Source organism: Toxorhynchites rutilus, chromosome 3 (assembly GCF_029784135.1).
Source record: "Toxorhynchites rutilus septentrionalis strain SRP chromosome 3, ASM2978413v1, whole genome shotgun sequence".
Taxonomy (NCBI): Eukaryota; Metazoa; Arthropoda; class Insecta; order Diptera; family Culicidae; genus Toxorhynchites; species Toxorhynchites rutilus.
In genome coordinates, this window is record NC_073746.1 from 185,668,838 (window position 1) to 185,696,305 (window position 27,468).

At 37.7% G+C, this 27,468-nt stretch overlaps 1 protein-coding gene across 2 annotated transcripts in view; it reads right to left on the reverse strand.

Moving 5' to 3' along the window:
- LOC129778375 (short neuropeptide F) overlaps positions 1-27,468 on the reverse strand; it is a 77,653-nt gene that overhangs the window by 15,962 nt on the left and 34,223 nt on the right. For both annotated transcript variants that reach the window (XM_055785244.1, XM_055785243.1), the window contains exons 2-3: positions 8,184-8,274; positions 67-224 (exon numbers count right to left, since the gene is read on the reverse strand). In XM_055785244.1, the coding sequence (XP_055641219.1) occupies positions 67-224; positions 8,184-8,271 (246 nt within the window). In that variant the 5' untranslated portion in view covers positions 8,272-8,274. The remainder of the gene's footprint in view (positions 1-66; positions 225-8,183; positions 8,275-27,468) is intronic.

Below are 27,468 nucleotides of genomic sequence, written 5' to 3' on the forward strand. Positions count from 1 at the left end.
CATGAATATATATCCATACTCATACGCAGATATCATATAGCATAACGTAACAGTTCAGACACTTACCTCATCTTGCAATGGTACCGAGGGATCACTGCGTCGTCCGAATCGTAATCTCAACGAAGGTGAGCGAGCCGCTTTACGTGTTATCTGATGGTCGGCATAGGGTACGGGTGCTACGTATTCCCGTTGTAGCAAAGAATCGTAAAGATTTTTCATGGATTCTGGTTTGAAATAATAAAAATTAAAGACTTTCATTATATTTGTACTTAATGTTTGGTGTATGTAATATGTGTAAATAATTCGGCAGAGTATTTCTCAAGTCGGTATAACTCGTTTATACTTTTTCAAGTGTTTGTCAATTTGGGTGATACAACAAGCTGTTTCAATTCAAACGACGGCCGGCCACTGTTGTCATACCTGAGAATATCCACACCATATGGTAGTTTATTTAAACTATCTTTGATTTTTAACAGCATTTAACATCACTGTATTTTTACTGTGTTCGGGACTTCAAAAACCATAATAGAACGAGTTTTCACAGTGTCAGAATAATGCTTGTGACCCTTCTTGGCAGTTATGCTGGGGTGCCGTCAGACGAAAAGTGATTGACAGAAATAATTAGAATGATTAGAAAGAATAAACTCGATATGAGAAAATCACAGTAAAATGATCGCGTCATAAGTCATTATTAAGGATGTGGTGTGTGAGCCGATTTCCGAGTACCATTCCTTATATGTTTTCAATGTTTTCGTCAGTTGAGGAGGAGGAGGATATTCGTCCTTGACGTGGCAAATCGTTCATCTCTTCTCGGCCGACTTTGAATGCCTTATTCTCTTCATACACTCGTGTTTTCGACATAGTTGAGTTATCAAATGTATATTGCACCCTTTTCAACGTTTCGACACAAAAAAATTGTTTGCAACACAAAATTTCACACAATATCTTTGATCAATAGAATTTACCCATACCAAAAATACCTGAACAAAAGAATAACTGCTTCTAATGACGCTGTAAACAAAGTAAATGACAGATCACGCTCAAAATTGATATCAAGACCGCTGACCATAGTACCAACGTAAAAAATAAAATTTTGAAAATGTTCAGCGGGATGATTTGAAGTTGCAAATTCCCAGTATATATTTGACAGAATGTGTGGTTCTTGAACTACTCTGAAGCTTTACCCATTTCATTTTTGTGAGGGATGGTACGTATTCTCTGTTCAGGTGATCATTGTATCATGGTCGGTTTCCTTACAGTGCATGGTTAACTTTATTGGGCTTGCATACTGTGCTTGGGCTCCCGAAAATGACAAATCTATTGTTTTCATTTTTTGTTTCAACATTCTATGTTTAATATATGGATCAATACTGTGCGATCAATTCGCTTCAAGTAGCCAAGCATGTTCCGTTTTTTGGTTTTCAAATAGAGCATCTCTGAGCCCATGTTTCTCAGGCAATGCAGCTTCAAGGTTCAGCCCATGTGTGGTTTTTCCCCTCAAAACTATGACCGATAGGGACCAATAGTTACAAAGTAAAAAATATGGGCTTTTTAGCAAATAAATAACTTTGAGGTTGGGTCCAACATTGATATTGTGCAAGCGCTTCCTGTTAAGTGCTTTCTCGCTCTTTCGGTGCAGGATAAATGGAAAGCGCAGCAATAACGGCGCGGGACTCAACGTGTTAACTTTCACTTTTTTCTTTTTAATGATTTTTTATGTAGATGTATATCCTGGGGAAGTTCTGAACTTACTGTTCTACATAGGTAGATGGCATTTTTACAGCTTAATCTGCCGAATCAGTTCAAATGTTCTCTGTTATTTGCTTTTTGACGGAACCAAAATTTCACTCAAGAAAGATAAACTTCTGCAGAAATCTTTGTGACGTTAGATTCCTGCTACACGCAGCTGAAAGACGAAGGTATTGGAAATTCAGGAAACGTTTATTCGAAATGTTAAAATTGTTTGCTGGTTTTAATAGTTATACCCTGTTATACCTAACTGCCTTGATATGAAACATTTTTTCATTTATGTTAGGTTGGGGAAAAAGTTATCCATTAATTTCTCGTTGGCTGGCTTTAGTGATTAATATCTCGCGTAATATCGATCATATAATTTCAAGTTTAGGCTCGTTGTAAAGGTTGTTTGTTTCACACTAAAAAAACTTCTGGTTGTTTTTTGTTTGTTCCATTCAGTTGTGAGTTACAGGGTGTTAACTATGGAGGTCAACAAAGAGAAAATTCGGTACATTTTACACTTTTATTTTATACAAGCTTGACCCGGCAAACTTCATCCCGCCCAAAATTTGTTTTTTTTTGTTATCAATACCTTCAAACATTCACTTTTTATTAATAAGCGCAAGTTCATGAGTCCAATCGCAGAACTGTTCATTGATTGATCTTTTAATCGATCCCGTTGAATTTACCTTTTACTATCAAATTCCTAGTACTTCTACCAAAACTCTTCTATAGTTGGTGGATCACACCATTGAGGGAGATGGCGGTTCCTTCGGGTGAAGGAGGCCAGGATGATAGCTCAGGATTTTGGAATGTGGCTTGTTGGAAAATGGTTGATGGTTTATTCGCGATCTTTCATACTTGATAGTTGGAATAGGAATGGCATATATTATATTGGTAGAGATTGATTAGTATGCTGTGTTTGTTTGTATGCGTTCGGCTCACGTTATACTATGCATTGGGTTATGTGTTGGTTGTGATTGTGGTTGTGGAAGGATGGCTTGGATGTGGAAAAAGGATTGAAAATTTGGAAGCGAAACTACATTTTTGACACTTGCTCCACTTTCGCGCTGTCGGTCGCGAACAACAGTGATCATCAGATTATTTTCAGACACAATTCTCGTTCAAGATTTTTCAACCACTTGCAAATAACATGTTTCTCCGTAACATGGAATAAATGTTTGATATAGGAAATATGATAGAATAAAGACAGATCCCTCCGCTCTTCTCCCCTTAGAGATGGGGGAGGAGTGTCTATTCATCATAGAAACGTTTCGTGCCCCCTAAAATCTTCACATGCCAAATTTGGCTCCATTTGCTTGATTAGTTTTCGAGTTATGCAGGAATTTGTTTTTCATTTGTATGACAGCTCATCCTAAGAGAGGGGGGAGGAGTATCGAACCACCACAGAAACATTTATTGCTTTCTAAAACCTCCACATGTCAAATTTGGTTTCGTTTGCTTGATTAGATCTCGAGTTATGCAGAAATTTGTGTTTCATTTGTATGGCAGCCCCCTTCCCCCCTCAGAGAGACGGGAGGAGTGTCTATTCACCATAGAAACGTTTTGTGTCCCCTAAAATCTTCGCATGTCAAATTTGGCATTTTTTGATTAGTTTTCGAGATAGGCAGAAATTTGTCTTTCATTTGTATGGCAGCTCCCCCTTAGAGAGTGGAGTGGAGTGTCTAACTACATTGAAAACATTTATTGCGCCCTAAAACTTCCATATACCATATACCGTATTTATTTTATCCATTTTTGGTTTTGTTTGCTTGATTAATTCTCGAGTAATGCAGAAATTTATGTTTCATTTGTATGGCAGCCCCCCTAAGAGAGGGAGGAGAAGTATCTAACCACAACAGAATCATTTATTGCACTCTAAAACCTCCACATGCCGAATTTGGTTTCGTTTGCTTGATTAATTCTCGAGTAATGTAGAAATTTGTGTTTCATTTGTATGGCAGAGAGGAGGGATGGGTCTCAAACTATCATGAAAACCTTCTCCGGCCCCAAAAACCCCTACATACAAATTTTCATGTCGATCGGTTCAGTCAGAAATCCATTTATATATAATTAAAAATTTGTTTTTTCGAAAAAAAATCCAATACACTAAATTATGATCTCTACTGTCAACAAATGGACCGTTTAATGCTAGCGATTGACCAGAAATGTTCAGAATTGGCCAACAGTAGAGGCGTTGTGTTCCATCAGGACAACGCAAGGCCTAACAATTCTGAGAGCTTGATTGGGATGTTTTAATGCATCCACCATATAGTTCGGACCTGGTACCAAACCATTATCACCTTTTTCTCGCATTGGAAAATTTCCAGAGTGATAATAAATTGGGATCAATAGAAGATTGTAAAAATCTGTTCTTATGGTTTTTCGTTAATAAGTACCAAAACTTCTATGATAGAGACATCATGAAGCTAAATTTAGAAGGGCAACAAATTTTCCAACAAAACGGTGTATATTTGACCCGAATAGGACAATCTGATGTATATTAAAAATAGGTTTGAATTTCACCCAAAAATAATGGATTACTTTTTCCCCAATCTAATTAGATACGGCACAGGTTGAACACGTATAAACTTTAGAAAATGAAAAAAACAAAGCACAAAGCTGAACTTGAATGAAAAAAATGTTGTAGTTTGTGTAATTCATATTTTTTAGTTGTTTTAACGAAACAATAAATTTCAAATATGTTTTACGTAATTACAACACGAAGTTTGGTTTTCCTATAAAACCCTTTGTAAAAAAAGTCGGATATAATGACTTTCTCACATGCATAAGGACATATTTACATAAAAACGGTTTTTTAACAAAACGATGTCATTATAAACGGATTCCACTGTATATATCGCATTTCTCTCTTGTAGGTTGAGTTCACTTACATGAAATGGGATTCGTTCCATACCGAGTATATGATTGGTCTATATACTCTTTGAATTAGTAGAGAATGTTTTTGTTGATTGATTGTTGAGAGTGTTGATCAGTTGAAATGAAAAATACTAATGTTACGTAAGTTTTATTTATTTATTCATTTTTTCGTCAGACAAATGTAGAATATACATTTATATAATGATGTTACTATGCTTTTTTGGTTAAATTTTATTCCTATGGTACATGTTTCTTTTTAACTGTTTTTTTATTGATTGTGGTGTCAATTATTTCGCCGTGCTGATTTAATATACGCATCATGCAATTGATAGGGGCGTTGTTTGTATAATTTGTTCTGAATGTTTTGGTTAGAAACAAATTGCCTGTCCTTAGTTGACGCCCAGGTACATAATAGCATTTGTAGTAATTCAGCTGACTGTACTGTTTCGAAATTAGGTCATCAACAAAAGAAAGCATTGCAAGCATTTACGGTGTTCTTTTAGTGCTTGGATGTTTCTGAGCATGCAGGTTCCTCATATGAATGAAGTGGGAATGAGGTCCAGTTCAGTTTACGAAGTGCAAATGAAAGAAACTGTTTTTGGACTGGCTCAATGCGTTTGACAGAAATTGTCACACTAGTTATGTAACGGGTGTTAAATAAAAAATGAGAATTTTTTCAATACCTTTCAGTAACTCAAATAAAGAGCGTAAAATTTTCTTTCTCCAAGAAAATTGCTTTTTGGGCTCCCTAGAAACAGTAGGCGTGTTTGGTTTTGCTAGTTTCAATTCAGTCAAAGCAAAGATGGCATCGAAACAGCACGTGCTCCGCAAACGCATTGTACGGTACTACGAATCGCATTTCCAGCAAGGAAAAAAGTTCACGGTGACACATTTTAAGGAAGAAAATGTACCTGTCAGTACGGTATATCGTATCCTGGGTTCCCTGAACGTAGAGCGAAAAGTCGGAAGAGGTCGTCCGGTGACGATAATGACGAAGCAGAGGAAGACATCTTTAAAGAAGCTGTTTGACAACAAGGACGCAACCAGCCTGCGTGACGCCGGTCGGAAATATGGCTGCTCCCACGTATTGATCCATCGGACCCTCAAGATGGAAGGAATCGTCTGCAGGAAGAAGACGAGGTCGCCGGAGTACACGGAGGAGCAGATTGAGACGGTTAAATCACAATGTCGGTGGATGACCAAAAAATACCGCGGGACGTTTTTCGTTCTGGACGACGAAAGCTATTTTCCGCTGTCCAAAACGCATATTCCAGGAAATGATAATTACTACTCCAGCGACAAGTCATCCACACCACCTGAAGTGAAATACAAGTTCAAGCTCAAGTGTGAAAAAAGGTTTTGTTGTACATCGCCATTTCCGACCGGGGCATTTCAAAGCCTTGGTTTAAGCAGAGCGGTCTGGCAATCAACCAACAAATCTATCGAGAAGAGTGCCTCGATAAAATCCTGCTGCCGTTCCTGAACGAGCATCACGCGGATGGGAAGTACGTCTTCTGGCCGGACAAGGCGTCTTCCCATTACGCCAAGAAGACGCTGGCGTATCTTGAGGAGAAAAAGATACCGTTCGTGCCGAAAGATCGTAACCCAACAAACTTGCCCCAGTGCCGCCCAATAGAGGATTTCTTTGAACTCACTCAGTGCCCTACTGTATAAAAACAATTGGAGGGCCAAGGACACGAAGCAATTGACTACAAGAATCCGGAAGTGTATCCGGAAAATGGACGTAAGTGCCGTACAACGTTCTTGTGAGAGCATCGCGACAAAGTTGCGTCGAGCATCAGACCACGGCCCTTACTCAAACGTTCACTGACATTTTTTTGAAGAAAATACATTATGTTACATTAATACTGAAATCGATGAAAAAAAAATTTTTTATATGTGATTGAAAAAATTCTCATTTTTTATTTAACACCCGTTATTACAGAGTTGTAGTGCTCTATGAATGTGAATTTACAGTCGAGGATGACGTCTTGAGCTCTAACTATTTCGCATTTTTCTACATTTTGCTTGCTTCGAATAGTTTAAGAATGCCAGAGATAATGGCAATACTTTGAGAATTGTGTTAGATTTAGCGCCTGATTTAAAGATAGGTACCAAAAAAGATTTCATTTTCCATTTTCTGGGAATATTCCAGTTTGTAGTGACATATTAGAAATGCAAGTAAGGAAAGGGTGAGTTCCTCAGCCAGGTTCTTCAGGAATGCAGGTGCTATTCCGTCAGGTCCTTTCATTCTGCGTATTTTCTTTAATGCATGGAATATTTCTTGTTGCGTAAGATAATTCACCGATATGTCATTCGCATATTCCGCTAAATGAAAAGTAGTCCCGATCGCAATTTTCTTCGGAAAATGTGGTATATACTTCCCGGAAGAAATTTGCAATCTCGAATTTCGAAGAATTCCCCACATTTTGCATCTGCAATTGAGCATTAAACTAAATAGAACATTTGCTGGCTTAATTTTTTCAGCTTGCTTTCTTCGGCACAAATTCTGATATTATATTATTCAGAAATCCGTGAAGAATATGTACAAATAAGTTGGCCTCTCCTTCACTGTTTAAGTTTGCCATTCTATGGCTTGTAGACTAGATTTGATTGCTTCAAAGTTCGCCTTGTTGTATACCGGTACTTCCTCATACTCCCAGTCGATGGGCAATTGTCTGTTATGTATAAAGATTGATTATTCAGTTGCTGTGTGAAATTTTTCATTCTCCAAAGGAGAGACATGGACTCATGCACATAAAAGTCGTCGGTGATGTAAGTGAATAAAAGGTCTAAATAATAATTCTGGGAATTTTTCACATGATTTATTTTATTAAGACCGAGATGTGCAATATCGTTAAATAGAAAATGAAAGTAGAATGCATTCATTATCGTTATCGGGAATGAAGTCTACTTTATTTTGATTGAAGTCGCCATAGATATGCCATTTCACTCCTGGTTCTAGTTTTACTGCTATTCGATTTGCTGTTTGAATAAATAATTCATAGGAAATTTTATGTGCATGTTCAGGTGGGAAATACAAAGAAGCAAGTTTGTGTTCTTTACCAGCTATTGATGATTTTGTTCATACATTCATACATACATACATCCAAATTCTTTATGTTTCTCGGTCATAAGTTCTTCAGAATTATTAACATTAATTAACATTAATGGCAATGAGGACCTTTCCTCCGGACTTCTTATGAGACAATGATAAGTTGCGGTCGTGCCGAAATACGTTGAAATTATTTTAAAAAAAATCTTCGCTTCTTACGCTTTCGCCCTTTCGCCTTCAGTTGCAAGAATTACAATGAAAGAAGTGGGTAAAAGATTTAGATGAATTTCCTTCATTTTTGCTAGGCTTTTCATACGGTTGAAGTTTTGACAATATATCATTTCAACTTGAACAAATTTCCTCTGTGATCAAAAGTATTAATTTTTAGTGAAAATAACTATCAATCTAATTTTCATCATAACTATATCAAAACTAACGAAATGAAAAAAAACAGCCTTATATTATGAAAGGAAAAATAAAAAAAAGGAATCCAGAATCCTGTTTTATCACTCACCGTCAGCATTACTCGTTGGTTCAGACATTAAACCGCTTGTCCCCAGCACGAGCAGTAAACTTAACGTTGTAAAGTTTATTCGGTACATGTTCTGCAAATAGCATGGAAAGAGAAAAGAAAAGGGTCACTCTAATTAAAATTTAATCATTTCACAGGATGACAAAAGTTGTCAAAATGGAATATTTTCTGTTCAGATTCATCATTATCTTCCGTGATGAATTCAAAGATGCTAGACGCCTACAGTTTTCTTCTCTGGTTTAACCCTTCAATATGTTTGAATGTGCATCCGCGCTCGGGAAAAAATACACTGTGACAAAGAAATTAAAATTTAACACGAATGAAGCATAAACTGTTGCCGCCTATTTAAATATCGCTTTTTATAGCGATATTGTGATGTTTTTTCGCAATAAACTATTGAGAAAATAAATAACTACTTCTGCATCCTGTCACGTAAAAAGCTTTGCTTTCATGAGCCTTGAAATCACACCGTATAATAAGAGAGCTATACTTTTATTATTTCGATATCGTATGCTTCTGCAAGGAAATTATGTCCACATGTAATCTACATCTCAACGCCCTGGGTGTTGCTATAGAGCAGTGGTGGGTTGTGGGTAGCAGAATCTCATGCAGCAGGGTTTCATTTCCTGGTGCAATAGCGTCAGTTTCATGCCCTCGACGTGTCGTTCACAAACAAATTTTGATGTATATCCACTAGTAAGCCTGCCGAGAGCGATAGCATCAGAATCAGCTATATGAAACTGATGTAAAATCAATAAAATATTAATAACTGAACGTTTAAGCGAGCATACGTGGTCTGCTCCGTTACATGTAGCTGTCAGTCATTGGTTTTCGAAGCCATCAAAACGGATGATCAGCGATGGGTATCTAGTGAGTTACTACTGTAGATTGTACATTTCACTATTGAAGCATGTAATGTAGGGAAACAACATTGAAGAATGAATATGATATTATTGTATGTCAGTGTTTCATAGAAGAAGTTAGGATATGATGATAAATAGCACTGTTGATGTTCAATAATGGAAAAAAAGAGTAAGGAAAAAGTCAAACAACAAAAGATGAGCTTGAACTTCAACCAACAGTATCAACATATCACATTTTATTAGAACATTTTTCGCTAAACGCCACATGCCGTATTACTCCCCAAAGATGTTTCTGGCGGCAAAAAGCAATGTCACGTGGTTCCTTTCTTGTTGCACGATAAACTTTTCTAATCAACGCCTTCACTGCGGAGGTTCGTGGGTTTATTGCGTTTGTATCGGAGCATTGCTTTCATGAAACAAGCTCAAAACTCGTATGTTATCATACGATTCTAGGCAACTTCAAAACTACGTTTTGACTAATCATGTATTTTTAGATCTTATCGAATATTTTTGAAACTCATAGAGAGAACAAAGTTTTATATATTTATACAGATGCTGTCGAAACGTTGCAAATGATTTCCATTGCTGACGATCATCAGCTTTCCTCAATTACACATCGTTTTCTGTGTTTCCTGGCATTGGCACTGGAGCAGATTCATCCGCCATGGTCTATGCATTTTCAGTTTTAACCCATTCCATTCCACACGTGTGGGCAGATTTCGTTCGCGCAATTTGTTAAGGTGTCAATTTCGACAACTGCGCTCGATTTTTTTATGTTAATTGATTAGTGATAGATTTTAATTTCACAGGATATTTTGTAGGTCTAGGCGCAAAAATGTTTCGCCCCTAGTTGTCACATCTAGAAACTATTGACAGAGTTTTGATCCGGATGGTTTGTTTCATCGAGATTGAAGGACATATTCAAAAGTTATCGACGATGGAACGCGAAACGCGGGAAAAATCTTTGCACACTTACGTTGAGAACCCGACTCAGGACTATGTTAAACGGGAGTTTGAAATCAACATGTCGCGATGGTAGCTTCTCCCAACTTCCCATTCCGTTAAGAACCCGAAGTTCCGCAAAAAACTTTGGAGCCATTATAGAGTGAAGATATTTCTCCCTGTTGAAATAAGTTATTGATTATTCACACTATTGAACAATCGCTCCAGCTGAAAGTATTAAACTGTGCAAACCAATGGCCCTAAAATTGTACTGAATTCTTAAATTTGTTATTTTAATAAATTGAAGTGGTACACAATCGAATTTAAATCAAATAATATCGTTATCCCACTTTTGCAATTCCCCTGTCATTTTTTATATGTCCATGCGACAAAAAATCCATGGAATCCCAGATCATCTACGCTCCGATTTTATTCCGCCGATATTTTCGGCAGAATATGGGAAAGTTAGATCTGATAAAATGTTCTTTTCTGATAGTTAACACATAAACGGGTCCACTGGCTTCGGCATCTTCAATGAAAATTCCAGTGCCTCTTTTAAACTCAGAGATCCTTGTTATGTGTATGTCGCTGAGCTGGGTGCGATATACTATGCTCTTGGGATCATTGAAACACTGCCCATCGACCATTATTTTATTTTTTCAGACAGTCTCAGCTCATTAGAGGTAATCCGCTCAATGAAAGTTGATAAACGCTCATCTTATTTCCTAACAAGGATAAGACATCTATTGAGTGTTTCGGTCGAAAAATTATTCAAGATTACCTTAGCATGGGTTCCCTCTCATTGCTCGATTTCGGGGAATGAGAAAGCGGACTCGCTAGCTAAGGTGGGCGCTTCAGAAAGTACACTTTTTGAAATGCAAATTGCTTATAATGAATTTCTTTCACGTTCCTCGTCAGCACATACTCGTAAGTTGGCAGCGCATGTGGAGTGCAGATGAGTTCGGTCGTTGATTACACACGATTATCCCTAAGGTCTCGACGAGTGCATGTTTCAAGGGATTGAATGTAGGTCGTAATTTCATTCGCGTGATATCTCGGCTTATGTCCAATCACTACAACCTAAACGCACATCTTTATCGCATTGGGTTCGCAGCAAATCATCTTTGTGATTGTGGCGATGGCAGCCACGACATCCAGCATGTTGTCTGGTCGTGTATCCGGTTCCATGCTGCTCGCTTTCAGTTCTCTAGAGCACTGAGAGCACAAGGCAGACAATCGGATATCCCCGTTCGGGATATCTAGGATATAGTCGCGGCAATACATACACACACTCTTTACAGATACACGGGCCTAAGGTTGTGCAGTCCACTGATCATTCAACAAGAGCCAAAGGTTGTACCGCTCATGATAACTCTACACGAGCTGATGATTGCACCGGCTAGTGACCATTCTATCCTGGATTCCTCGAGTCTAGAAGACGCACAACGCTAGATATGAGGTACAGACTAGGGGGCGTTGATGATTAATGGTCAGCTGCATCCCAATAGGAAGTATCCCGTGTCGGGCACACGTACAGAGCATTGGAGACAGCAACATCCCAATTACGAGAACACTTGTAATACTAACCTCGAGCTGACCGCGAGTAATCGGTTACATATTACCAACATAGTTGTAAAGCAAATCTTGTCAAAATATTGAACTCCCTGTCAGGCTGATGCCATATGAGCCTTAATAAAAATATATATTTTGGATAAAAAAAAAACAATGCACTCGAGATGCACTTGTGTTGATATATCGATTATTATTTTGAAATTTATTAAACACTAATTCAGTTTGAAAAATTATTCAGTGTCCTTTGAGAATTCAACAGGAGTGTATCGAAAACCACAAACATAAAAATGCGGCGAAACTATTTGTGGAGTGTTATGCCGCGTGTGAACGCAAGTGATGGTTGCCAGATGATTTTCATAAATATTTTCACAATAGATCTTGTCGAACGAAAATAAACATTGAGTTATTAAATTATTATTTTCGTTTTGTTCGATAAATCATATAATTTTATTCTAATTTAATTAACACGATATTACGATACGGACTTCCCATTCACCATGTTCGCAGATAGAAACGCGTAAGTCAGGGAAAACGCACTGTTTTTCCGATAGCCGTGATTTATTCTGTGTTTATTCTGGCCGAGTTGCTTAGCATCACACCTAACATGCTGGGTGGTGGTTCGGGTTCGATTCCCGTTCTGGTCGGGGGAATTTTTCGTCAAAGAAATTTCCTTCGACTTGCACTGTGGTCACGCGTATTCTAGAGCTTGCCACTCAGAATACATTCAAGGCGTGTTATTTGGCATAGAATTCTCACTAAGTACTAATAAAAATGACGCATGTAATACTACGTTGAGACGGCATAGTTCCTCTAGGAACGTTAGTGCCATTTACGAAGAAGAAGAAGGTAACAGAGATTCGTTGAGTAATTAAAGAAAATATAATTTACTTCAAGCATAAATCCGTGGTAACATAATTAATTTTATAACCTGCACTAACTAGTTCTAGTCTTATGGTATATAAACCTTAGTATACTTGGCTTTTAGTTTGGAAATAAATTATAAAGGGTAATTCTATGAATTCAATAACACACGTTCTTCTCTTCTGAGCACTTGCTGAACCTCCTATTGTTCACTAGAGCTTGACTGTAGGTATCTGCTTGGCATTGTTGGTAGACGTGCTTCTAGTTGCAGATAAGATCGTCAGTGAATGTGCCACTGCAGCAACAACGATCTTCAACATCGTTGACCGTGACATCGCATAAAACTTTCAGGAAAATACATGCGCCTGAAAATGAGAATGGCCAGTGATTGAGTGAATAAAACATAATATCAGACACTGGAGAAAAATTAACCAAATGCCACTAAAAGAAGTTTCATTCGGTATACTGTTTGGTTGAAATTTTTCTTGAGAAAAATAGCGTTTAATTAATATCCCACAACAATTCAATTGTTTTTCAAAATGGCATCCTTGTGCTGGGCTGTTTGCATGTAGAATGAAGTGGATTGTCATATTATTAAACGCCGAGGAACGCCGATCTAAAGCGATCAGTATGCACGCGATGAACTCTAACTAATCGCTTCGCATTGCACCGCATCGCGTTCACTATGTCCTCGGCCTATGGCATCTGGAAATAGACGATCCCTTCATCCATTATTAAACCCTGTTTCAGTTAGGATTCAGTCACATAAAGTAGGACATTACGCAGCATGGAAACAACGTATAAAAAAGGGAAGGATGTCATTTTGTAGGTTTTTAATTTATTTTAATTTTAAGGGGAAAAACATTAAAATTATTCGTCAGCTGTTCGGATGAATTTTCGAACTTTTAGTGTGACACCACCAATCATTTTTTGCACAGTACTGGTGGTAACCGTTTTTCATATCTTATTCGATCATTTTTCAATTTGAGCTGATTTTCTGATGTTTCCGTCACATTTCTTCAGTTTGTTTTTGATAATTGCCTAATATCTCTCGATAGGACGAAAAGGGCGATGAAAAATTCAAATTTAATTATTTTTGTTTTGTAACTCTATGTAAAAAAACTTTTTTTTTCGCTGCACTGAAAATGTTGTTTTGATTTTCGCATAATCAAAGGCGCAATAAAATGAGCTTACAAGGCAGCCATAAATTTTTCCAACTGTTTCAAAAGTAAATTTTTTATCAATGGTAAATATTTGTTATTCCCCGTGTAATGATTATGTTCTCTGAATTTGGAATCAATTCGTTATCTAGTTTCCACGGCCACGGTGGGGGTTAACGAAATCATGAAATTATATTATTGCAATAAAACCTCTTTAAGGTTGATTAAGAGGGTTTTACGACTGGTTTTGTGTACTTGGTCCACGCTGATTGAACAAAAAAATATTTTTCAGAAACTTGACCATTTGGTCAGCCACTATGACTGAACAATTTTATGATTAAATCATATAATTTATTCAGTACGCCGTCGACGTGGTTTTTAAACTGTATAATTTACTCAACAAAAATAATACAATAAAGCAAACTGTATTTTAATTACCAAAAATAATCGATTAGCATCACTCAAAAGCTACTTAACAAAATTAATTATTTAAGTCATCCATTTTGTCATCCTCCATCTTCCTCCTTCTCGTAACATATACTGGACAAGACGCGCAATAACAGTAACTTTTCAACGAATGTCTGGAAATTTGATTCACTGGAATAGTAATCAAGTTACGCCATCTGTTGTAAAACCGAAGAAACGAAGTCACTATTACATTCGGAAAATGTTTTTTTTGTTATTTACATTAAAGATTGCCAGTTTTCAGTCATGTGTTCAGTTACCAAATAAAGGATTTGGAGTAGGATTTGAAATCGATCATGAAAGGTTCAATAATTACATTTTTTTACTCTTTGACACTTGTTCCTCTTGAACTCTCTATGAACTAGGATATAATAATATATTCGCATAAAGAAACATCGGATCTGATGGAATACTGCACACTCTTTCACATCGCCGTTTTCATTGGTTTCAGTGAGTTCGAACTCAAACGAAACTTCGAATTGAATATTTTGATTCACTATCAACATGATGATTTGAGAATTTTCTTTCAATGAGAAGAATGCAACAAACGAACGTGAAGCGAAACGAACATGTATATTAGAGAACAGATATTTTCTGTATTGAGAGAGAGCGAGAGAGAGAGAGAGAGAGAGAGAGAGAGAGAGAGAGAGCGGCAATATATTCAGCCTGCATGAGTTTGCTGCGAATGAAATGCGATAAGTTCATTCTTGAGTGGCAATGTGTTATTTGAAGTGAAATTGGAAGCCCCTGGACATGACATTTCCGATAATGTAGGGGAAGTGGGGTCATAGTTGTCACCCTAAGGAATATGCCCATTTCCAGCGTCCACATACTGCTTCAATGCCCGTTTTTCAAAGAATATTATAGTTCAATTCAGTGTTGTTCGAGATAGCAAAAGGCTTTTACTAGAAAAATTCAAAATAGTACTTTTAACATCATTATAAAAAAAGTTGAAAAATCGAACTTTTTTTTGCTTGGAGGTAAGGTAGGTAATCTAGTGGGGGCAAAGTGGTCACTTGCACATATCAATCTAAATGAGATAGATTTATGCGTTTTTTTCTTCCAAATTTATTCAAATCATATTTGATATAGTAGGTACATGTATAAAATAAGTTTGGCCTATTTACCTAAAGTCTCAATTTGAATTTTTTTAAGCATACAAAAACGCAGTAAGAAACATAACGTTCCGCATAGTGAGGCTTGGTTTAGTTGAAGTGGCATATTTTTCCAGGGTCAAAGCTACAAAAGGAACCACTTCAACAGCAGTATGTGATGAGGTATATCAGCTTTAGTAAACAGAACATTGTAAGTCGTTATTCACCTATGACCACTTTGCCCCCAAACATCAAAGTAATTTCTATGTAAATTAATCGCTGAGATTAAACAAAATATCTGTTCATCTCTCCTAAAATATGTGAACAGTCGTTCAAACTGATGATTTGTCCAACATATCAGATTGAATAAACTAAATTTCACGAGAAATTCCTTAGATACCATGCGCACAGAACTACGGCCGAATGGCTATCGAGAGAGCAATTTCTGTTTTTATTTATATTTTGACATGCGACAGCTCTACTGAAGTACAGGGTGACTCAAAAGTCATTAAATTCTTCAAATATAAGGTGACTATCAATACGACATCCATAGTCAATAGCTATACTACCAAACAAGCAGGTGACCAATTTGCCCTACAACGTAATGTCAACGTTGACGTTGATAGCGTATGTGAATGGGGTTGCGAGATTTACATGAGAAGGTATTTGATACTACGTTCTTTTACGTTGACTTCACGTTGATGTTCCGTTACATTGTTGTGGATTGTACTTGATACTTGATACAAGTTGATGATACAGTTCTGCATTTGTTTCCCCTAGTAACGTGTGGGCGTCGTTCTATCATAGTAAGGTACACCGGAGCAAGTTGAAACGGTTATTTCGAAGTTTAACTTGAAATAGTCGTTTTCACTGGTTTCAATTTACCCCAGAATTGAAAAAAAAACATGGGGTGAGTTGAAATGGTCAGAGTTATACGGAAAAAGATTGTTCAGATTATTTTTCAAAACCCCTACACTTGATTATCCCTATTTAATCACCTGACGTAGAATCTTGGGGTGATCTTTTTGAAAAAAATCAGTGTTTTTCGGACCGATTGAGTCAGCGCGCAAAAATGTTTGTTTTGATTTCGCGAACGAGGAGAGTAAACAAAGGCGCGGATTGCAATAAGGCATTCCAATATTCTGCTAATGGCTGTCATAAGGTGGGTTGAGAGGTATTGTTTATAAAAAAAATCACGTCATTTCATCTTTCCTAGTGAAAGTTATGACTTCCGTTTTAACTTTCCCCGTATTTCAACTTGCCCCGGTGTACCTTATCATTTTTTTTTAACGAAAAACATTAAATTTCTTTGTCTGTCTGGTACGAAATTTTTGAGAAAACTTAATCTGGGTTCTCGAATTCTATGTTGATTTTAACTGTCTTCTGTCCCTCTTCTTGGAACTGTTTTAAAATATGCCGATCAGATTCAGCTCCAGATTCAACAATCATAATACAAACAAACACTATTAACAGTTATTAACCATCTTGGCTTCTGGAACATTAACATTAACTTCGTGCTTCCGAAACATAGTACCATCATTCCAACCAGCTTAGCAACTCATTTCGGGGTCGAAGCGTGGTCACAAATCGACACCCAGACAAAAATGCAGTCTGCCGGTTTAGTTAATTTATATCATGATTGAACTTCCTAGGGATTACCCAGCAACGATGGTTGGAAACCTGACTTCCGGTATGTAATGATTGGGCGGAAAACATCTAGCCGGTATCGTCAAATTAGGTCCTACGTCAAAATCAGTCGAGTCGAGCAAATTCAGTTTACTAGTGGTATCGGAGATAATCAATAGGAATAAAAGTGTATAATAAAATTGAGTTTTAAAGGCATTCCATGATTGCCTAGCGATTGCTCTGAATATAAAGATGTTTCTGAGTGTGAAAATCAGATGAATGAATATAGCTGTTTGCACGAACGACCACACATTAGTAACGTTTCTATTGGACAAGGGACACTTATGGAACATGTGGTCTATATCAATCATGTTTCTCAATTAACGAAGAGCAAACGAATGAATAGTTATCCTTCTTCTGGCTATGAGCATACCCGTTGGTGTGGTATTCATTCTAATGTCCTTTTGAATCGTTGGCATTTTCCACCTCATATGAGCAGCAAATCTCATTCATTATGGATTGAACGAGCAATTGTTGGCAAGGTAATCAATCTACTGCCTCAGCAACCGAGAGGATCAAGTGTCCTTTTAATGACGCTATATCAAACGTGAACTGAATTATTCATTCATAGAATAACGATTAATTTGTCTGTGCAGTGTCATGATATTACGTAATCATCTAACACATCGCGGAAAAATGATATATGTGTGATAGCGTTAAACGATTATTCGTTCACAACAGTTGATACCCCAAAATATATATTATTACAACAGGGCACATCAACTGACATTATTAAAGCAGAGCACCATTTCTCAAAGCGTTTAATTTAGTCATTCATGATAATCGGCCTTATTAATGACTTTCATTTAACAAAAAGCAAAAGTGGGACGTGCCAAAGCATATTTAAAATGGTTTGAAGCAATTCCGGGAGTAAATCTAGTGAAGTTTGTCATAATGACTCAACTTCATCATTGCTTTCGCTAATTGCTCGTCAAACAATGATGTAAACAAAATATGTCGATGTCAAGGAAAATCAGACCGTTTTGAATAAGGTGGGATTACAGAGAATAAGCTTGATAGTCGTTCATTTGTTCAGCTCAATTTTTCCAATCATTTGTTGTCTATGATGAATATAATTGCATTTGTTATTCAAATTAGTCTATTTTGTGTTATAAGGAACACACTTGCAGAACACCCAAGATGACACATTTCAGCTCCATGAGTGTGCCTCCGCCATTTATGGTAGAGATTAACTTCAAAAGAATTTGAAATGAATACACAGAACGAAGTTCATACAACAGAAAGAGTGACAACGTGAAGAAAATTTAGACTCTCGATTGAGCTGTCAGAAGATGGATATCGTATAAGTTAATCCTCCATTCAGCTTCTTGAGCTGTAGAGAGCGAAGCAACAGAGCATTTGTTGCTCGATAGTATGCTTATTCATGTTACGGATCTTTTCACCGTTTATAAATAGGACACTTCTCCCATCCGTTCGGTTCTTCATAGCTGCATGCGTGTAATGTAAGCTTTATAGAGATTTTTCCATGCTTCAACGAGGATCTGTCTTTAGGAGTTGAGAGGAAAATAAAAAAGGAGTAATTTCAAACCACGATTTATTGGTAGAGGGGAAATTGCAATCGTAATACAGGATTCAATACTGGAGTAAGTTGCGAAGTGTGTAACTCCTGGCAGTATGTGAAGAACCATCTCGAGTATACAGAGAATTTCGTTAAAACGTCAATGTTTTATTTATAGCGATCCTGTTTTAACATATTTGAAGCAATTGTTCATAGTTATGTTTTTTGAAATGATTTGAAACAATATGCATTTTTTACCTCAATTAGAAGTAATAAATGAGTTCCATATGTTCTATAAAATGATAAAAACAAACTATAAGACATACAAAGCGAATGAAATCTTAGAATATTCAACGGAACGCATATATATTTGTTAATAACTGAACTCAGAAGTATACATCACAGTATATTAATTCTATTAATGCGTAGATATAAATTATATGAGAATAAAACATTCTTGTTTGTTTAGAAATGGGAAAATAATTTATTTGAAGTATGCTCTGTATACAGTTACGCATATTTTTGGCCCTTTTGCGGATTCATTGTCTGAAGGAGTCCTTATATTTTGAGAAAATCCAATTAATGCTTTAGAAAAAAACAAATTACTCTCTTGAAAAATCTGATTGCATTGCCGTTTTTCTTGTATAATTATATTGAAATGCATTAATTGTCGGTATCCATTTCCAGTGGTAGTATCAAATAAATTCGGAAACTCATACCGGCTTCTCCAGGATTCAATCAAGATTTTTGACATTTCAATCAACATTTCTTGTATCAACATATCGATTGTAATTTCCAGTAGTCATCCAGCATTTCATATCTTTAAATTGAGGAACCCAGATACTATATATTGCTTGCAAAACAGTTCTAGGCCATCGACATTTAACATTTGCCGATGTTAATTGCATTTGATTAAAATCATCTGCCAGTTATTTTTACAAATCACCATTTTGATTATTTTGGGTGACTTTTCATGTTTTTTTCTCATTGTAAAATATTTCAAGTGCTTAAATTTTTCAAATTTTCATTGTTTTAAATATCTCAAGAATACATTTTAGTGTGAAATCATGAAAGTTGAGAAATGCGAAGTTATTTCCACACATCCATTACATAGATCAACTATTAAAAGTTCCGTTATTTTTTTGCGAAAGTTGACAATACTGAAAAATCAATAAACATATATCATCATTGATATATCTGAAAATTTTACGAAACATTTCACTCACCTGAGAAAAACACTTATTTACAATCCGAAACCAAATGAGACACAAAAAAACAGTTGGCAAAAAACGTGCCTAATGAGTTTTGTTAACCAGCGCTTGGTAAGTCTTTTCTACGCTGTTTCCTTCTCGTTGAGATTTTACACCAAGTGTGACACTCCTTGAACTGTTGTAAACCCGTCATCTTTTGCCTGGTGAAGTTGTGGCTGTTTTTAAATGATAGTACTTGTACGAGAAACTAACCACGAGCCTTTCGAACTGGGAAAGTTGTGCCGGTGAAACGCGAGATATTCAAATCTGATTTCCGCTAACAGAAAGTTGAACGGGATAAATAAGAGAAATTCGCTGTAGACTTTTCACACGATTAAGCACATTTTTTGCGTAAACCATGGTATATTGCGTGGGGGAAAATTTTAAAAGTTTATTGTGACTCTTTCATTCCTACTATTCTACAACTACAACTGCTCTGATTACGTCTCTAGAACTCAAGAGATCGTAGGCAAATTTTCAAAGTAACAAAAAGCTATTTCCAATTGTTTTCTTATTTTTTAAAATTTTATTCTGGAACAATAAAAGCACCCAAAACGTAATAAAAATCATAATGTGTAGTACAGTTTCTACATTGTTAGTTTTATAGTAAAGAACAAATAAAAAAAAGGTCAGTTCCTAGGGGTGCGGACGGGAGCTTGACGTAGGATTGTAATTGTTGGAATCATTTGGTTTTGAATTGAGCTCTTTTAATCGTTCCGTAAAGTAGACACTTTTAATATTCCAAATGCTGGTTTATTTTATTTGTTATAGAGTAATTTCACGCCGCATCAGTCAACTCAAGAAATATCACAAGAACGGTTAGTCCTAGGATAAAATGTTGTATATAGTTTTTCATGTAGAATCGCATGTAGATTCCATTTTATCTCCAGCTTTCTTACGATCTCGCAAAAAGCTGCAAATTTCATAAATTTAATTTAATTTTGGTGAGGCGGACAAGGCACCACTACACGTCAATCTTCGTCAATTCAAAGGGGTTTCTAATAAAAATATATAAAACAATATCGAAGTAGTGCTTTGATATATAAATATATATATGTAACAGAGCCGAATTCATTCGTTTACATTTTTTATCTTAAGATAACTTTTTTTGTATACACTATTACCATTTTGAGGCGTAAGAGTATCGCTATCTATCGATAAACATTTGTTTTTTTATCTATAACACAGTAGATTTTTTGATTTGAAATGGACTTGACATTACAACAAATGAACGGGACTTGTAATTTCAAAACAAAGCTTTTGAGCATCTATGTATATAAAAAAGGAGTGATGTCTGTCTACCTTTCTGTCTTTCTGTCTGTCTGGTTCTCATGAACTCGGAATCTACTGAACCGATCGACATGAAAATTGGTATGTAGGGTTTCTGGGGCCGGGGAAGGTTTTCACGATAGTTGGAGACCCCTCTCCCTTCTCTAAGGGGGGCTGCCATACAAAGGAAACACAAATTTCTACATTACTCGAGAAATAACTAAGCCACCCCCAAATTTCAACACAAATTTCTGCATTACTCGAGAACTAATCAAGTAAATGAAACGAAATTTGGCATGTGGAGGTTTTGGAATGCAATAAATGATTCTATGATGGTTAGATACTCCTCCTTCCTCTCTTAGGGGGGCTGCCATATAAATGAAACCCAAATTTCTGCATTACTCGAGAATTAATCAATCAAATGAACCCAATTGGCATGTGGGGTTTTAGGGTGCAATAAATGATTCTATGGTGGTCAGATACTCCTCCTCCCTCTCTTGAGGGGTGGGGGCTTGGGGGGTTGGTGCTGCCATAAAAGTGAAATACAAATTTCTGCATTACTCGAGAATTAATCAAGCAAACGAAACCAAATTAGGTATATGGAGGTTTTAGGGCGCAATAAATGTTTTCACGGTGGTTCAGCCATACAAATGAAGCATACATTTCCGCATAATTCAAGAACTAATCAAGCAAACCGAACTAAATTTGGCATGTGGAGGTTTTATGGGGAAGAAACATTTCTAAGGTGGTTCGACACTCCTCCCCCCTCTCTAAGGGGGTCTCCCATACAAAGGAAAAAAATTTTCTGGATAAGCATAACCATTTTTTTTTTTTCAAAATGAGTCATCGTTAGACTCCCGGAAAGAAAAATGGATGTGCTGGATGCACCAGACCAGGTGAAGCGGACAATATGGTCCAATGTGATTAATGCCATGCATGTTGGCACTTGAGTTGTTCGGTCGTCTCTGGATTAATCGCTCGTGGTGTGCATCCGTTGTAAGCCACACTCTCGAACTTCTACAAGAGTCAGTGTCGTTAGTGGATCGTCCTCATGCTTGGCGGGCACCATGACAGGATTGCGTGAACATCAAGAACTAGAGAAGCAGCGGACGGAATTCGAGCTAGAGAAGAAGTTCTTGAAAAAACAGCAAAACATGTTGGATGCTGTCATTGCCGCCGAAGAGAAGAAAAGGAGCCACGCAGTCAGCATGAGAAGAATCCATGAGTGGATCGAGAGTAGCGCGGATTCACAAACGAGCGCAGCACATCGAACGCTAGCAGCTTCAACGATCCAGTAGCATAATTCTCATAATATCCAGATTGAATCTGGTACTGAAATGTACAGTTCACCTCTTAGTGATCGAAACATACCAACATTCAACACCACCGGAGATGCAGGTTCGATTCTACTATCCTCACTGAGAGAGGCTGGTGTTGAACAAACAGCTATGGATCTGGTCCGTAATATCCGAGTGAAGATGGAGAAGTGTCTTGATGATTTTTATGAGGAAATTTATATCCAATTTTGAATATACAACGAAGACATGCGGGTATACAGAAGGAGAGAACATGGCTCGCCTTCAACGATGCCTGCGTGGACGTGCGCTGGATTGTGTTCGAAGTCGTCTTGTTTTTCCGGCAGCGATTCCACAAGTGATTGAGACATCACGTATGAGATACGGACGTTCAGAGCTGCTAATCGACGCATTGTTGGAGAAGGTCCGAGCCCAACGAGCGTCAAACCCAACTCTTCTGCAAGAGTTTGTCGGGAAGTTACCTGCAGATTAGAAGCTGATGTGGGCTGGTTTTAAATGTGGACGACCAGTGGTAGACCTGAAAACGTTCAACGAGTACATGACCGGAGTAATGCAGGATGCTTCAAGTGTAGTCCTGTATGATTCGAATTCCCGGAAAAGTAGCGGCAGAGAGAAAATGTAAACGTACGATAATTCACACTTGGCTTATGTAGAAGAGACACCTGCTTCGACGACGCAACAACTCAAGCCTAGCGGATGTTTGCATTGCGGAGAGAAAGGTCACAAGCTTTGTGAGTGCCATACAAGCTTCGCTGGCGACCAATTCGAACACGGGAGCTATGTCAAATATGTCTGTTTGATCATGGTAGAAGAGCATGCCGTAGTAACAGCAAATGCAATGCGAATGACTGTCAGTTTAAGCATCATCCATTGCTTCTCGGAAAACGACTCCTACAACTCAAGTGGCGAATAGTAACACTCATCGACTTTTAGATTCCGCTGTTCTGTTCCGAATAGTAACTGTGACGCTAAATGGAAAGACGGTTTTCTGGACGTAGGCTCGTCATTGACTCCTGTTGAGGGTGCACTGGTGGCGCAGCTAGGTTTGTCAGGAAATCCACATTCGCTTTGCTTGCGGTGGACGGACATTTTGATTGGATTAGACAATTTGAAACTTGCCGTGCCGTTGGAGGCAAGAAATGTAATGGATGTGGACCAATTGCCGTAAAAACGCGATTAGGTTGGTACATCTACGGAAGGTGTGATTCACGGACCAATGGAATCCTTCAGCTTCCTTATTTGCGGATGATCGGGAAACGACGAACTACACGAGACAGTCAAACAGTTCGTAGTGGAGGACAACGAAGTAGGCCAACTCGGGATTTGTCCTAGTGCGGAGGAACAGCGAGCTCAAGAGCTATTAGAAAAAAAAACAAATTCTCAAAGGAACCTTCGGGAAACCTGGACAAGCAGCAACATTTGGCCAAATTCTGTGAACGCTTTCTGGTAGAGAATATGCCAGCCATTAGAAGACAGTCGAAATGGTTCGACGAAACAAAACTTTTACAAGTTGGTGACCTGATCTTGGTTGCAGACGGTGAAAAACCCGAGTGGATTCGAGGCAAAGTGATCCAAATCTTCCAAGGTGCAGATGGTAAGGTAATGACAGGCTTCCGAGCAAACAAGACAGGGAGTCTTCAGACGTCCTACTTCGAGGCTAGCAGGCTAGCAGTGCTCGATGTCTCACTGTCCCTAGAGACGCTGGGAAGCACCGGGGGGAAGAGAGGTAAGAAACTGCTTTTAAATTTTTGAAAACATTAGATTCCAAACATACAATTGAAGTTTTCCTTAACATGTCCGTCTTACCCCCATCTCCCCTACAGAAGAGGTCACTGAAATGTAAACTCAGTTATGATATAACTTTGTTGCTTCATATTATACTCTAATTTTAGTTTGAAGCAAACATACGTACAAATAAAGTATTGCTAACAAAAACGGTTGTCTCTCGATTGCTGTCGCAACAACGCGTGTCTCAGTGTGCAGCGACCTCATAATAATAGACGGGATTTTACCCAAGTTTATGACAGGGCCCGAGCGAAGCAAAATAAACATATCTTTATCCCACAATCCTTCTTGCGGATCGTGATCATAGCACACATTTTATGATAGGCTCGGGTAGATCCCGAATAAATGAATACATCTCTCTTGCACAATCCATGTTGTGGATCGTGTGATTCATAGATCTAGTTTTACGACAGGGTTTTGTTTATGTTTTGGTGTTACGATAGCGGGGAGTTTATCGTAAGTTCGTTTTGTTCATTATATTCGAAAGTGGTAATAGATTTAAGAAAAACTTGTATATATTTTCTAAGATTGAAAATAAAGCAGTTAGTACCTAGACACAGTGAAGAATGGTCGTGTTTTCCGTAAATAAGTTAAAAGAAAAAGCTCAAGACCGCTCAGGCGTTTCCAAGTGTAAGCCGGAAGAACTTTGTCTGAGGAAAAAAAATGACCAGAACGGGAATCAACACGAAGCTCATACCATGACATGTATGAGGCCATGGGTTCCCATGGAACCATATCCAGTTTTATATTGGCCGCCAAATTTCAAAGTATCCGTCACTATCTGCTGTATTTTCGCTGTAACAGAGCCGGATTTTAATAGTGTACATATTACATGTTGTATCGCATCTATAAACTGTACATTACACAGTAGCCATTTTCAGGTGTAAGAGCATTCTTTCTGTGTGACATGTATGCATATGATACGCATTGCTCCATAAAGCCATGAAGCATGTTTGCAGTAAAGTCTCTCAGACTATCATATAAAAATATGTTGATACTGCTCCCTAAAATGTAATCCTTTTTTTTGGTTCATGCACACATGCAGTTTCTTCCAGTTTCATATTCGCAAATAAAAAGCCGAATATCCGACTATCCGGCCTCGGAGCTTGCCGGATATCCGGTATCCGGCCAAACTACTATTCGTTTCATCACTATTCATTTCTGTCATATGCTCTGAGCATATGACTGAGCATGAGGGAAAAATGTGAGCTGAAGGAGAGATGTGATGTTGCTCTGGTTTTTTACGCGGTTATCTCGTAACAAAAAACCACGTTAATCATCTAATAATAAAAGTTGAACACGGACAAATCCAATAATAAAAGTTGAACACGGACAAATCCAGATAGACGAAAAATTGTGCAATTTCTTTGCTCTTTGAGTACAATTCATCAAAACATTACAGAAATAACTTAAGAGTGTATACAACCTCAGTAGGCTTTCGTCGTCCGAAAGACTGCATAATAAAAAATAAGTTGAAGTTTTCGAAAAAGATCCCCGTTTGACATCTTCTTCTTCTTATATGACACTGACGTTCAAAGAGGAACTTCGCCGTCTAAACGTACCATTACTCGAGTCATTTTTATTAGTACTTAGTCGAGATTACCAAATACCAAATACCATGTCAAATACCACGACTTGAATGCATTCTGAGTGGCAAGCTCAAGAATACGCGTGACCACAGGGCAAGTTGGAGGAAATTTCTTTGACTAAAAACCCCGTTTCCCGTTCTCCGGACTGAAATGTCATACTTCCGCAATTTCTGAAATTCATCAAAAAGATGCTCAAATGATGTTACTGATATTTTTCTGGAGCAAGATGAAGTTGATCGCCCTTCTTGTCTAGACTTGACCAGGGTGAATCTCTGTTTAGATTCAAACATAGTGATACAATCACCACTATTTCGTAACATGATCGGCAATCGGATTTCACAATTAGATCCAGTTCAAATATATACTTTGAATTCTGCCACCCGTTCGTCTCAAATCCCAAACAGGTGGTCAATTTCGAAATTCGTACTTACATCGCAGTCAGATAAAAGAGAAACCAATTCAAAAAGATGAGCTGACACAGAAATTTTCGTCAGGTTCGCACCGGTTCTTATGAACCGACCGTGGACTTTCATTAGGAGTCGGAATAAGGAACGATAGTTTATACTTCTGCTTCAGCACTTTTCAGAAAAAAAACCAAACACTTTTTGGAGGAAATGGAATTAAATTGAAAATGAATGAAGATTTTTTGTGTTGTTCTCGTTTTGGCCTTTGTCATGTCATCACCTCCAGATATGCTAGACGACCTTTTTAAAAGTCTGCGTAGGAAATCTGAAATGTCGAGTTGTTAGCTACCCTTGTTACCACAATAATCGCAGAGTGATCTCTTAAAACAGATGCAGTTGGCGCAGAGAACTGAACCGAGCCATGAAGAACAGAAATATCGTATTCTTGCAGCCTGCAAACGGAAGTAAGAAGTCTGCTTAAGAATAAAGTTTGCGACAATAATTAAATATCATCAAAATTGCAAGCATATCTGCAAATTTCACATCCATATAAAAACGTATTTTGAAATAATTCGAAAAAATGGTCGAATGCAACATTTTGCTAATTTCAAACCCGATTGGGTTTCGAAATATGAGTGAATGACAATGACATCACTGTGGTTCCCGAGGAATGGAATCTGGCCAATATCCCGAAGCTTCTCGAAGGACTATGGGTTATGAGCTATGGCGTAGGATGAAATCGCGTTCTTAAAAAGATCATAAAACTCAGTACACACACTGAAAAAAAACAATTCTAACTCTAACAAGATTTTCGTGTTCGGATTTTTCCGTGTTCAACCTTTACTCATTGCGAGTCACCGGAAGCACGCGACTAATGGAGGATTAAACCACAGATTCGCTCATTACATCGTTAAAACACTGTGCAGCCAAACCATGTGTGTGGGATCGGTGCTGTTTATTCGCACGCATCCGTGTACCCCATCTTCCGGCCGTAATCGTATCATGCTTTGCTTAGTTGGAAATGGAATAACCCGAGGAAGAATGTTGATTACACAGATGACAGCGATTGCGTAAAGGTGGTGCCAAAAACCACATGAACAATTGAATGTGGGCTAGTCACTAAAAATGACTAAACATCTGGATTGTTCTTTGGCGAATATTTCGTCTGTACTCGGTACTTCATTCGCCAATATGAACAGCTATTCGCCTTATGCTATGATCTGTAGAATATAATTTTTAACCACGAATTGACTTTGGATTAAAAGCGAACCACAGCTTAATGCTAGCCATAAGTTTTTGTTTGTTCCGTCCGTCCTCCAGCTTATGATCATACCATACGTCAAAATGGTCAGCATACCAACGGTTGGCACAATGGACCGGAAGTCCAGTTGCTCTATTACATCGTCTAATTGCAAATCATTCTGAAGGGGTGCTTTTCGTTCCCGAAAATGAATACCCGTTGTTAGCATGGATGATACCGGATAATGGTAAT